General features: G+C 42.7%; 1 protein-coding gene across 1 annotated transcript in view; it reads right to left on the bottom strand.

Moving 5' to 3' along the window:
• LOC141568058 (aldehyde oxidase 4-like) overlaps positions 1-14036 on the bottom strand; it is a 143574-nt gene that overhangs the window by 104867 nt on the left and 24671 nt on the right. The window contains exons 5-6 of the mRNA XM_088793998.1: positions 13745-13794; positions 7154-7258 (exon numbers count right to left, since the gene is read on the bottom strand). Of these exons, the coding sequence (XP_088650124.1) occupies positions 7154-7225 (72 nt within the window). The 5' untranslated portion in view covers positions 7226-7258; positions 13745-13794. The remainder of the gene's footprint in view (positions 1-7153; positions 7259-13744; positions 13795-14036) is intronic.

Below are 14036 nucleotides of genomic sequence, written 5' to 3'. Positions count from 1 at the left end.
CTTCCTCTCCTCTGTCCTGCCTTCCTCCCCCTTCCACTCCCCTCCCTCTCTTATTTCTTGGTATGTGCATTTTCATTCTGAATCTTATGAAGTTTATTTTTTAAACAATTAAAGGGTTGATCTCCTTCCACGGCCCCCTACAGCCACTAAATATCTCCTAACTGCCAGTGCCTCTAAGTCTTGTCTTTTTTTCTCAGGTCAGGTTGCAGTAGGGATAGCCAGATCAGTGCTGTCCAATAGAAATGTAATGGAAGCCATAGAGGGGAGAGCCACATATATAATTAAAGATTTTCTAGCAGCCAGAGTAAGAAAAATAAAACAGGTGAAATTAATTTTAATTATATGTTTTACTTAACCCAATATAGCCAAAATAGTATTTCAACATCTAATCATTATAAAATTATTAATGAAGCATTTGACATTTTTCTCTTTTGGTAACATGTCTTCAAAATCTGCTGTGGGTTTCGCACTCACAGCATGTCCCCATCTGACCTGGCCTCATTTCATGGGCTCAGTAACCCCATGTGTCTCATGTTTGTGGTATTGGACAACGCAGGTCTGGAGCTGTAGGTGGGACTTCCCAACATTTTCCAGGCCATGGCACTCTTTGGAAATGATAATATTGTGCAGCACACCTGGGGTAAGTGGAGGAGGTTGACTGTGGCTGAAGGTTGCCGCACAGCTCAAAGGATCAATAGTCTGCCTATAAGCCATTGCGAGCCTAGACAGACAGTAAGCACCAAGTCACAATCCTTTAAAATCCATATTTCCTTTTGATAAATACAAACATCTTACAGCTTTCTATTTGAAACTTAAAAACGGGTAACTCTTATTTTCCAAATGAAAGCATTCTATTTGTTGAACTTACAAGTTCACCTTTAAATTGACATATGTCCCCGCCCCCATGTGCATCAGGCATCAGGAAGGAGTTGTGAGAATTCCCAGATAGGGAGGAGGGACCGCATACCAGGTGTGCAAACTGATTCACATAGGCCATTTGAACCAGCCCTGGCGTGGCTGGGCTGTCCATTGCAAAGTTGGAGCCAGGCCCCTCGCCCTGCCAGCTGCAGCCACAGGGTCTGTTATGGTAAAGAACACAGAAAACCCTAGAAACATTCCTGACTTACCTAGTCCTTGGGGGTAGAGGAGATAAAATCAAAAGGGAAGATTTTTAATAAACATGTCTTAGGACACCTAGCCCATGGGGAGTGACCAAAGTGACCACCTGCCTAGGTGACTTAGAAAAACATCTGAACGGGTCCCCTCCCTTGCATTCCTGGAACATGCAGCTGGAAGGCCACTGGGAAGCAAAAGATGAAGTGAGACTTCTGTCTTGTTCACTGCTGTATTCTCCAGCCTGACCCAGTTACTGACCAAGCAGGGGCTCAGAGAATGCTTGTTGAATAAATACACCACCGATTAAACATGTGTCAGTCCTGGCTGACACTCCCTAGCCTCTTCCAAATAAATGCCTGCCTGGGCTTTTTTTTTTTTTTTTTTTTTTTTTAACGTGATGGTGTTTTCAACTGACCCTTATGACCAGTTCCAGGGCTACTCTGAGCTCGGTTGCAGATCTTGGTTTCTATTTGTGCAAGGAACTATAGACCCTGAAGGAGCTCTGTTCTGCAGGAAGGTAGGCCCAGGCAGTAATCCAGTAGCTGGCCCAGCTTGCCAACCAGTGAGGGAGACTGGCAAGGCCTGGAGGGCACAGGCCCGAGGGCACTGTGTCGGTGGGATGGGTGAGGCTGGCTGCAGTTTCAGGCATTATCCACACCATCCCAGCTTTTACATGAGAAAAGTTTCAAAATATCTTACTTTTTGACTGACACTCGTAGTCAGGCCTGTGCCAAATGTTTATCCTCTCTACTTCAAATTAAGTAAATAATCGGCTTTTTCCCCCAAAGTATAAACTTAGAGTACTCCATCAATGAGTCAATCCTCTTTCAAGGAATACATGTTCCTTTTTGGAGATTCCAATGTGTCCTCTTGGTGAGCGCTGCCTGCCAGGGAGGGTCTCTGGGTTAGATGTGCCCTGGGGCCTATTCTGAGGGTGTATGTTTCCATATCCTTTTCAATTGCCAGTTGCCACTGACACCCCCAACCCTACCTTCTTCCTCCTGCAAAAGGGTGTTGCTTACCATCCTTCTCCTATCCTTTAGTCTTCTCCTCTCTGCCTACCCCCACCATGGTGAGTAGGGTCCACCTGCCGCCTGAATCCCACCCCCTCCACATGCACAATCCTGAGTCCTGGTCCCTCCCTCCTAATATCTGTACACATCTCCTTCTCCAGTCATCCAAGCAGCCTGGAACGTGAGCCCTGCTCAGCTGTGTCAGGGACACTCACTCGGCCTGTCCTCTGCAGAAGGCCCTGTCATCCCATCCTGCCTGGCTGTGCAGGCTGGCTCCTGCACATGGGCTTCCGGGCAATGGGGTGAAATCCAGCCTCCACTCCCCTCCCACCAGGCCCCGACCTGTGAGGGGCACCTACCAGGAGGAAGGAGCCCTTTCTAATGTACCCAACAATGCCATCACCTTGGCTAAACACAGGGTATAACTGGTAGAAGAATCTCCTTTCCAACAATTGTGACCCTTTCAAATTCTAGGATAATCTATCTGTTTGGCAGTAACTGGGGAGAGCGTCACCTTGTCCAGTTTCAGAAGTACACAAGGAAAAAGCCATAATGATGTATCACAATTCTCTTTCTGTGGTTTGCTTTTTTAAGGTGTGCATTTTTCAACCAAGACATATATAGGTTACAAGAAACATCTTGACCCAGCACCACATCCACCATTGTCGCCCAGTTTCCTCTTCCTCCTCACCCAATACCACACCATCTAGGCCAAGTGACAGGAGAGAGATAAGTGGTTCCCCTTGTTATAAGCAGTGGAGAGATTTTCCTGGGACAGGCTCTAATCTGTACCTGACCTGATGGCTCTCAAAACTTAATTTGCATTAAAATTATAAACGCGGGCCTATGAAAACAAATGTCTGGGCCCCCACACAGAGTTTCTGATCCAGCAGGCCTGGGCATGAGTGTGTGCATTTCTAACAAATTCCCAGGTGACACTGTTGCTGCTGGTCCACGGACCACACTTTGAGAACCAGTGACCTAACTATTTCTGGCTGCACCTTCCCTCAGAGAAATGAATGGCTCTACCCCTCCTGCCACAGCCCTGCGGAACTTTGAGAAGGGACAGCATTTTGGCTGGGCGGGGCCGTGTCCTCATCCCAGCTGCCCAATCAGCTGAAGATGGGATTGCAGAGGGTCAGTGTTAGGAGCTCTTATGTACAACAGTAGCTGCCAGAGGGGTGTGACAACCAAATCCAGTGAGCCCCACCTTAGAGACTGTAGGGAGAGGATGGGGTGAGACTGGAAGTGTGGGAATTCTGTCCTGGCTGATAAGTTTCTGTGTTTTGTTCTGTTTTGAGCATCCATATGTGCAGTCTTTCCTCCCTGGAGTTATTCCTGTCTCTTGATGGGAGCACCCACACTCTCTCCTCAGTTTTCTTCTTCAAACTAAATGTTCTGAGTTTCTTCCATGATTTTCAGTGATGTAGTTCTCAATCACTGTTCTGGCTGACTTATTGGTACTCTTTGGCAAGTCCTATGAAAAGACCCCGAACTGGTTATCCATCTGTTGAATGAATGACCACTCCAAAGAGAGCAGGCATCTGGGGCCTCTTCCTGCCTGACTCCCCGACTCCGGTATACTCTGCTATCACACACTGCATTTCAGCACATACTTAGTGAGCCTCCTTATGTGTATTTTGTGTACTAGATACCAAGAAAACAGAGATGCAAAGACAGAAACCTGCCTCCCACAAGAAGCCAGTGGTCTGGAGGGAGATGGGCTTGTGACCAGCCATTTGATTCAGAATGACATGTTCAAGGCTGGCAGTCTGCACAGGTACCAGGAGGGAAAGACAGCACTCGGCATTGGGAAGCACTTACTAATTATGAAGCTAAATGAACTAACTGTGTAGGGAATCCAGGTTCACTCAGGGATTTCCTAGAGGAGGTGATTTGTGAGCAAGGATTTCTTCCTATTCCATGGTGGAGTGCAAACCATCCATGATTATAAATTAGGCTTGATAGGGCTCTGAGAACCGAATATCCCACTTACAGGCTGAAACCTCTGGGGTTTAGAACTTGAGCTTTTCAATGGCTATCAGATTCTTAGCAGCATTTTCTGCGTCTTTCTGGACTCAAGGCTATATTCCACAGTGCTGAAGTTGCCAGAAGAATATCCGTCAGCGAGGTGGGAGCACTTTTACAACTAGGTAACAAATGCATAGTATGAATCAGGCTTGGACTAGGGTCACCCCAAATCCAATATGTCTGTATTCCTGAGACCCCCAGAAACAGGGAGATCTGAAAATGTCATAGCTTCATCTTGCTTTTAGCCTTTCTCTCATTCCCTGCATTAATGTCCCCTTTTCTTTTATGTGGATTGACTCAGCTGTCACCTAGTGCAGCAATACACTAGATTGTCATCTAGTGTAGCACTCGCATTATCTGAGAGACATAAGGGTGAGCACAGGCTCTGCAGATACTTGAAGTTGCAAGTTAGTGAATCACTGAATTTGAATTGGGTCTAATGACTTACTCTCACCATACATTTCCTAAGTAGGGGTGGCATCCTCCAGTTATTAATATGTCATCACCACACTCTAGAATAAAACGGATTGGTCCCAGAGAGAAAAAAAATAGAATCACAAATTTAAGTGATTTGAGATTGCAAGTTCGGGTTTGTGGAACGTTCCATAAACCTTGTCATCCTCTTGCCTATACGAGTTAAGAGACAAAGATTAGAATTACTTCCAGGAAAGAGTATACATTTCTGGGTTCTTTCTAACAAATGAGGCAGCTAAGGAAGTTATCTTTATGTTTAAGAAGTTCCTATTCTGTTGCTCTTTTTTAGGAGTCACAATAGACCACTTTTTGTGATTGTTTTTGTGCATAACTCTCAGTTTTTAAGATTGGTTATCAACAGCTCTTCATTGGATTGCCTCTGTGTAGTGTGATTTTTCTGATTCTTTTATTACTACCTTTTGGCCAGATTCTCCATTTATATTAATGGCATCAACATTTAACTGTCCTGCAAGGTTTAAAGTCTTGATTTCTCACATTCTTCATCCAAATATTAAACCATGTTCAAACCCTGCCATTCATTTCTTCTCACATCATTTCTAGGATCCAATTCTCCTCTTTCAACAGCCATTCCCTTGTTTGGGCCTTCAGCTCCTTACATCCAGACTACTGCAGTTGTTCAATTTCTAGAGTCTTCTCTGACCATGTCCATCTTCAGTCTACTCCATAAAAATAGCAGGAGCAACCTCAGAAAACATCACTTGGATTGTGACTTCCATAACAGAAACCTAGTGGTTTCCCTTTAGAATACTGAATCCCACTCTTTTCTTCATTCAATATTTCAGGTAATATTACCTCCTGGATGAAGCTCTTAAGATCACAGTCTACCTAATTTTGGTTAGAGTACTAAAATTGAACATATGCCCCATGCCTTTTTAATTACATGTATGTTCTTTTCTGAAAAATGGTGTGTGTGTGTGCGTGTGTGTGTCTGTGTAACGGTTCATGGCCCCTGAATACCTGGATACTCTAACTAGAAGCTGGACTACATAAGAACATGTCTGGTCTGCTTTAAAGAGGCAAAATTTATGATCTGGTCCCACCAGCATCATATCAGCATTCCTTTACGGGCTATGTGCACCAGTGATGGTTACATATTTAAGAAAAATAATAATTTTGTTGACTAGGTAATATATGTACATATTACACAATCCAAAACATTCTAAAGGTATTCATTGTAGAGGCTCCCACTTTTCCGTCCTGCAGCTCCATAGCTCTTCCAGGAAGCACAGCTATAAGCAGGTGTGTACTTTCTTATCTTATCTAATATGAATGTACTTTCTTATCTTATCTTCTAAGCCAAATAAATTCTTTCGACAAATCATATCACGTTTTACTTACTCTTTCTTTTTTTTGCTGTTAGAAAATAAAAATGACTTTAAGCTAATAGCAGTAAGAATATTGAAATAGCATGCAACCACCACTGCCGACTCAGGTACAAGCACAAATGGAGGAATGCCCAAAGCTGGGCCTCATTAATGAGGCCTGATGGTAATGGCAGTCCCTTGGCTGTTAACCTGGAGTGTCTTTTGAGAGACGTCATAGACATAGTAGGAGTGAAGGGCTAATAACTGGAATATAGGGGCCCCTAAGTCTCTGTGAGTGTGTGGCTCTCCGATACTTGTTTGCCACTCCCACCCCTCAGGAGACCTGCTCGATTTCCCTCTGAAGGCTCCTCCAACACTTTTCACGGGATAGTTGAGTGCTCTGGGAATGCCCAAGATACAAGCCACCTCACCTGTAAGTGAGTCAGTTGTGGACACTGAGTGGAATCAAAGATGAGGGTATAAAGATTGGCCTTGGAAAGGAGGGAGGACCCCTCACCCTCTGAAACTGTGTGTGTGGTGGGAGTGAGAAGTGGAAATGGGGATCGGGGCAGTTCATACCTGATGGCCTCAATTATTATTATTATTATTATTATTATTATTAGTGAAGTAGGGGGAGGGGGAGAAGACTAATAAAAATTGGGACTGGGCTGTGCTTCTATCTTGATGTTCAATGTTTGATTAAACATTATGTCTTATACAGGGTTCCACAGCTATCAATCAAGAAAATGACATCTGTCATGTGGGGTCTCTGCTCCCACTCCCCACACAAGAATGTAGGACATGGTGAGGCCAAAAAGGAACACCCATGGAGCCATAGGTAGGGGATTCATACCACTATATTCTCGCTGGCGGCTGGGTTGGAGACACAGGAAGCAGGAGCCACACGATCCACAATCTGCCTGTCTGCTTCTCTGCCAACCAACCAATCAACCAACCCCTAGCATAGCCACGGCAGTTATATTAGTGGCTAATGGCTAACCGGTAACAGCTGATGGCCACCCAGCCATAGTGGATGGCCATCTGATTACAGCTAATGACATCTAATAGCCGAGCCAGCGCCCTTCCACGTAAGGCTGAGAGCTTGGAAACTTGTCTCTGGGACTCTGTCCCCACAACATCTCATTTAGAAATGCATCAACATGGCCCCAAAATCATGACTGGATAGGAACCAACCTGTGTGAATGCTGCATCCTGGCTTGACACATGTATGTCCATTTCTTTATCCTTTGCCTTGAATTTCCCCATAAAAATGTTCCTGTCCTCCAAGGTGTACTTCCCCTGTTAAACACAGCAAACAGGTGGGGGTCTTATTTTTAGAGATGTAATAGTACCTCAGTTGTCTGTGTTGACGAACATTTCGGTTTACAAACGCGGTAAATTTTATGGATCTATGGTATTATCAGATAGTAAAGTTCATGCTAAATTTGCAGTTTTAGGGGTTGCTTTTAAAGGTCTGGAATGGATTAATCCATTTTGCATTACTTTCTATGGGGAAACGGTGCCTCGGTTTTTGAACGTTTCAGAACACAAACGGACTTCCGGAATGGATTACCATTCGAAAACCAAGGTACCATTGTACTTAATTTAAATATATTCAAGACAGAATGTACTGCATTTTACTAAATGTTAATATTATTTTCTTTCAGGTCATGGGTATAATATGTGCTTTCCAGTCTTGATTTCAAAGAATATAATATGACAAAGTTTACACAGATGCTTATTATTTTACACAAGATAATTGAGCAATTATGTGCAATGACTAAAACCTCTTACACTTTTGGCTCCGTGTCCTTACCTGCCCACATTCCCAAGAACTAGAAACTGATTATCACTCATGTGAGCAACAACTCAATCATCAGATAAGATGTTCTTACCTAAGGGTGAATCCATTTTTGTAATGAAACAGCCTGACGTCGCGAAGGATGATTTTATATGGCATATAGAAATTTGTACTTCAACAGTGAAACCCAACATTGTTTTTCTTTCTTTTTCTATTTATTATAAACATTAAACCCAAACCACCATTTGGCACCACTGAAACAGGCCTCTTTAAACCCCACAGGGACCTTAGCTGTGAAGAAATAGTTGCCTGTGAGGGGAGAAGAGGAGGAAGGAGGGAGGATGGATCTTTTGTTCTAAATTTTACCCAAGTAGGATGTAGAATGTTCAGAAATCTGTAATGAATCGTAGGCATTAAAAAATAAAGTTTGCTTGCATTCAAGAAGCTACAGATGGCACAGGAAAAGTATCAGGGCAACTGGGATGACTTGGTGAAGTATTTAGTGATCAACCCATCAATACAGATTTATACTGACCTGGCATTAGAAAATATTTATATATGAGCAGCATTTGAATTCATACCCTTAAGTGTCTAGGATGGGCATCGTGGAATTATCGGGTTCATCCAGTTTTAGTGATTTAGGTGACAGGAGTCTGGGAATTTAGTAATAACTCCAACTGAAAGTGTTGCTGAAGAGTCTATCTTTAGGGCTTTTCTCTCGTTCTCTATCTCGTCTTGGTCTCCTTTCCCTCAGCTTCTGTGTTTGGTGGCTATAATTTTCATCAGATTCCTTCTCTTTCCACCCCTTTTATTAATACTTCAGATTTTTGTCTTAAAGTATTTGTGTGTTTTTTTTAATTTGAAGGCCACATAACAACCTCTGTGGAACTAGGTAAGATACATATTTTTAAAATAGATTTTTAGACTCTCTACAAATGCATGCAAACTATACACCATTAGAATAGTTCTGGGACCTCATTGAATGGGCTTTCAAATAAGTAATTAAACATTTAAGATGTATTGATTCATTAATAAAATAAAGAAAGTGCAATGTCACACACACACACAAAAGATTTTTAGATATTATCCTTGCCTTTGGTGACTTCATTCACTCTCATGGTTTCTCCCAACCCATCTCCAGCCTCAGCATTTCTCAAAGCACCAGAATTCCCTTCTGATCATCTGTGGACAGTGCCCTTTGAATGCCCTGCTGGTCCCTTAAATCCCTCATCTGCTTGCCTCCAAACATGTCATATGTCTCCCATGTCATTAATGATGTATCTTTCCCTCAGCCAACCAATCTCTTATTTCAAGGTTTCCTTTGATTCTACTTTGCTCTTCACACCTAGTTGGTGACTTGTACTTAAATTCTCCTCTTTTCTTCAACGCACCAGTCATCTCTGATGAGACAGGTAATGAGCAACAGGAACAAGCTTGTGATGATACAGGTAAAGAGTTAACAGGAGCAAGCTTGTGAGTTAGCAGGAATGAGCTTAAAAATTAACCAATTGGCTCTGAATCCCCCACTAGCACTGCACCTACAAGCTGACAAGCACCCTACATCCATCATAGATGGGAACAGAATAGTTCCCAGAAGAAGCCAATTGTAACAGCAACCCCCTGCAAACTGAGAAGCACCCTACATCCTGCACAGAAAAATACAAAACCCCAGCTAAACAGAAACCCACGGCAGCTGTCTTCTCTGCCATGGGCATCCTTTCTTAATTTGCTTTCCTATTTTTCTGAGTCTCGTGAATTCTTTCATATTCTGCCAACAGCCAAGGGTATCCCAAAACAGTATACAATCATCTCCTACGTGGCATACTGTAGTGACCTTCACCCTTGTTTCCAGTGGACAGTCTCTTCCCACGTCAATCTAAACTGCACTGCCAGGTTCACCAGAGGGAAATTTTGCTCTTACCACGTTGTCACGCAGGGGATCCTGCCGCCTACGCCATGTGTCATGCGGGGAGTCCGGCGGGGTCTCTGCTCCCGCTCCCCACCTGTCGTGCGGGGTGGCCTGCGGGGTCTCTGCTCCCGCTCCCCACATAAGAATGCAGGATATGGTGAGGCCAAACAGGAACACCCACGGAGCCATAGGTAGGGGAGTCATATTACTATATTCTCGCTGGCGGCTGGGTTGGAGAAACAGGAAACAGGAGTCACACTGTTCGCAACCCTCACTGCACCGCTTGCAGGCTCAGCCACCATCTTCTTGCTAGCCCCCATTTTTTCCTGCTAGCATAGCCACAGCAGTTATATTAGTGGCCAATGGCTCACTGGTTACAGCTGACGGCGAACTAGCCACAGCTGATGGCCGTCCCATCACAGTTGATGGCCATTTACTACCTGAGCCAGCACTTTTCTATGTGAGGCCGAGAGCCTGGAAACTGCTTTCTGGGGCTCTGTCCCCACACACGTTCCTATTCAAAATCTCAAATGTCTTCCACAGTCTACGGCACCAGTACTAATTTTTTGGCCAAGGAATCAAGGTCCTTCATAAAAACCACCTCTCCTCTCTGAGTCTGATGTTCTGGATGGTCCATTTCCTTACTAATTTCCATGAGAAAACGTATGTGGGGCCAAACCCCAAAAAGCAGTTTCCAGGCTCTCGGCCTCACATAGACAGTTGCTGGCTCAGGTAGTAAATGGCCATCAACTGATTGGATGGCCATCAGCTGTGGCTAGTTGGCCGTCAGCTGTAACCAGTGAGCCATTGGCCACTAATATAACTGCTGTGGCTACGCTAGCAGAGAGAGAAAGAATGGGGGCTAGCAAGAAGATGGCGGCTGGGCTGGCAAGCGCGGATGGCGGTTTGCGGACAGTGTGGATCCAGCCTCCAGTGAGAGTATAGTGCCGCCAGAGAGAATATAGTGGTATGACTCCCCTACCTATGGCTCCGTGGGTGTTCCTTTTTGGCCTCACCATATCCTGCGTTCTTCTATGGGGAGCGGGAACAGAGACCCCGCCTGATACCCTGCATGACAACGTAAAACGGGTGATAGCATACAAGTTCTACAGAAGCCACGTCATCGATTAAAATTGCATCAGTATGTTAAAAAGTCTTATGATAAAAAGGGACTTAAGAATTCACTATCAATGATTTGATCAATAGAATCAAATGCCTCCTCAATGTTTCCTTGTTTTTTTCTCTCTCGCTCTCCTTTTTTTTTTTTTGCAGGTCCAGTGAATGATTTGTGTTATTTTGCATCCTGTGGGAGGTAACAAAGAAAAGGGTTTTTACCCAGGTAGTGCATTCAAGTTTTCTGACTTTGGTCACCTACGTATCCCTCACACTGAAAACCACATGTGATGTTCATAATCACTCCTAGAATTTGCTAGGACAGCACAGGTTTCAGACAGTACATCCAGTGCCTCAATGGGACAGCTGCCCTTCTCAGACCATGTACCCTGACCTGGCACACTTTAGGAAAGATGACCACCGTGTAATAGGATCCCATTACATGCATATTTAATTTACCTACGAATTTCAACCTTCTCTGGAATTGGGACTCCTTTAATCCTCACAAGAACAAATTCACCTGTTCTGGAGGCTTAATAATTGGTTTAGCCTAAGCCCTGCAGGCAAGCACATGTTCTTTAGAATTTCCCACCCACTCCCAACCAGGGACTTGGTAGGTGTGTTGAAGGAGAATGATTTCACTACCCAGACACCTGCATAGCATCTTAACCTTTGTTCCTTATTTTAGTCAAGTTGTTTTCAAACTTTAGTCTGCATAAACATTACAGAGTAGGAGCGCATGTAGAAAATCTTATGTTCTAGACTTTATGGGCAATTTCAGAGACTTTTCAAGGCTATATTTTAAATTTATATTTCAAAACTAGGCAATGCAAATGATTTAAAAATGAAACAATTAAAATATATTTGATGAAGAGTCTTGTTCTTATCCCTGTCTCTCTGTCTAGTTCCAACTTACTCCTACCAAAGGTGACCACCATTGTTAGTTTCTTGTATGTTCTTCTAGAGTTCTTATATGCAAATACAAGCAAATTTACATATATATATGTATATATATATATATATATATATATATATATATATATATATATTTATGACCTTTCTTTGCACAAATATTTTTCCACATTTTTCCACTTAGGGGCAGTGAGCACAAGTAGAGACCTGCTATTGCTGAGAGGATGCATTCCCAGACAGTAGTAAGAGAAAGAAAAGCAGACTGAAATTTTTAGGATTAAATGTGCTTTCTAGTCTGTTATCTCTGCAACAGCTGGGAAATGCCACACAAGATAAAGTGGTTTCTCAAGTACTGTGGTAACAACATGCTTTGGAAATTTCTGTAAAGATTCGTGATCAAAAGACCAATTGGATTCTGACTAAATGCCCACCATCACAGGCTCCACCTTTTGATACACAATCTTCACCGTTATATGCCAGAAGGGAACAAAACATACATCAGCAAGATCCCTGTCAGCTGGGGGTGACATACTCTTGGATTATATTTGTGGGGTTATTTGTAGGGCAGAGCACAGGCTTGGGTTTGAATACTGGCTCTGCCACCACTAGCTACATGACCTCAGGAAGTTTACAAGCATTCTGGAAGCCTCAGTATCCTCATCTTAAGATGGAGACATCCATGCCAACTTACCAGGGTCCATAGGTGCCTCAAATTCGTTCTGAAGCAAGGCTTAGTACAAATAAATAATCTAAGGTTGTTAAGAGGACTACATGTGGTCATGTGTATAAAAGTGCCTGGAAAATAGCAGCTGCCGCTACTAATCGTCCTACACACTATTGTCATAGCGTCACCTCATCTGGAATTCAAAATTTGGAGGTGGAGTGAGGATAAAGCCCCATCAGGCAAGGGGACATTATGTGAAAAAAGATTTTTCAGGGGTGTCGGTTCTTACATTCTGTGACTCTGTGTAACCAGGTAGGTAGTGAGCACTCCCGACCCTCGCAGATGTCTTCCGCTGATCCTGGGTATGACTCCTAGGCCGTTCTTCAAATAAAAGTTTCTCTTCTGCGATCTGGTAAAACTACATGGACCAATAATCACCCCAGCTACAGCAGATCAGTCGGTGCCAGTGGTAGAAAGAGGCTCTGTAATCTGGGAAACAAATTTGACCACTTCTCTGTCCTCTCTGCCCTGGTGGTCTGGGTGTACAGTGGTGGGTTAGCCTCGGATCCTGAAGGTCATGTGCATATGATTGTGTGTTACATAAGTCCTTCTGCTTCAGCCACAGGGGTCAGCTTTAAAATCCTTTCCCCCTACATTTCCCTCAGGCTTCCAGCTGCCCTTTTGTTACATTTCTGTTCTTTAAGTCTGTCAGTAGTGTTCATTTTTCTGAGATATCAATGGCATGAAAACAAGATAGAACTATAAATGGTCAATAAACATCTGAAAAAAGTATAACTTCATTGATAAAGTAATTTTGATGAAAAATAACAAGATACCATTTTTCTCTAATATCACAGATTAGAAATATATAATATCCGATGTTGGTAAGAGTGTAATGAAATGGGTATAATCATACCAGTTGCTGAGAGGGTAAATTTAAACAATCTTTCTAAAGGCTATTAGTATTAAGTATGCAAAAATGAAGAAACTTCACTTCTAGGAATCAATTCGAATTGGACATAATTGGAAATGTGTGCAAAGATTTATGCACTAGAATATTCACTGTTGATTTTTCCCCCAACAGTGGGGATTGGCTTTAATAAGTTACAGCACATTCATTTGAATAAATAAATAGCCATTAGAAACCCTGTTATTGAAAACTATTTAGTGACATGAGAAAATGTTCATGGTTAAGTGAAAAGAGAAATATGTATGATTATGTATACAACATAATCCTCACTTTGTAAAAAATATGTTTTATTTATTCACATATTTGTATATACACTAACAACTCTAAGGTTGGAAGGAAATCTATTAAAATTATAATGGTATGTTAAGAAATTCCGAGACTTGGAAAAAAGGCCAAAGAATGCTTATTGTCCTTACATGTCTTATTGGAACAGTCTAGCAGGTCCACTCAATGATAATCTGATTACCTAGGAGAACATTTCTTTAAGTTATTATTTGTTATTGATTACAGCCTAGAGTCTGCGAAGTTACATGATGACATGTGGATCTTTTTCCAGTTGTGAATTAAATTATTTCTGCCCTCAAAGTTTCCAGTTTTATTCTCTGTAAGATATTAACCAGTTTTGTATCTAAACTAAAAATATTCTTTCATTGTTCTTGCAATGCCTGTTTACTTGTCTCTCAAGTTCACTTTCATTCAGTTTTATCA

This window comes from Rhinolophus sinicus, chromosome 17 (genome assembly GCF_057876585.1).
Source record: "Rhinolophus sinicus isolate RSI-liver-muscle chromosome 17, RSI-T2T, whole genome shotgun sequence".
In the NCBI taxonomy this organism is placed as follows: domain Eukaryota; kingdom Metazoa; phylum Chordata; class Mammalia; order Chiroptera; family Rhinolophidae; genus Rhinolophus; species Rhinolophus sinicus.
The sequence above is the reverse complement of the archived record's forward strand: the minus strand, read 5'-3'. Positions and strand labels throughout refer to the sequence as shown.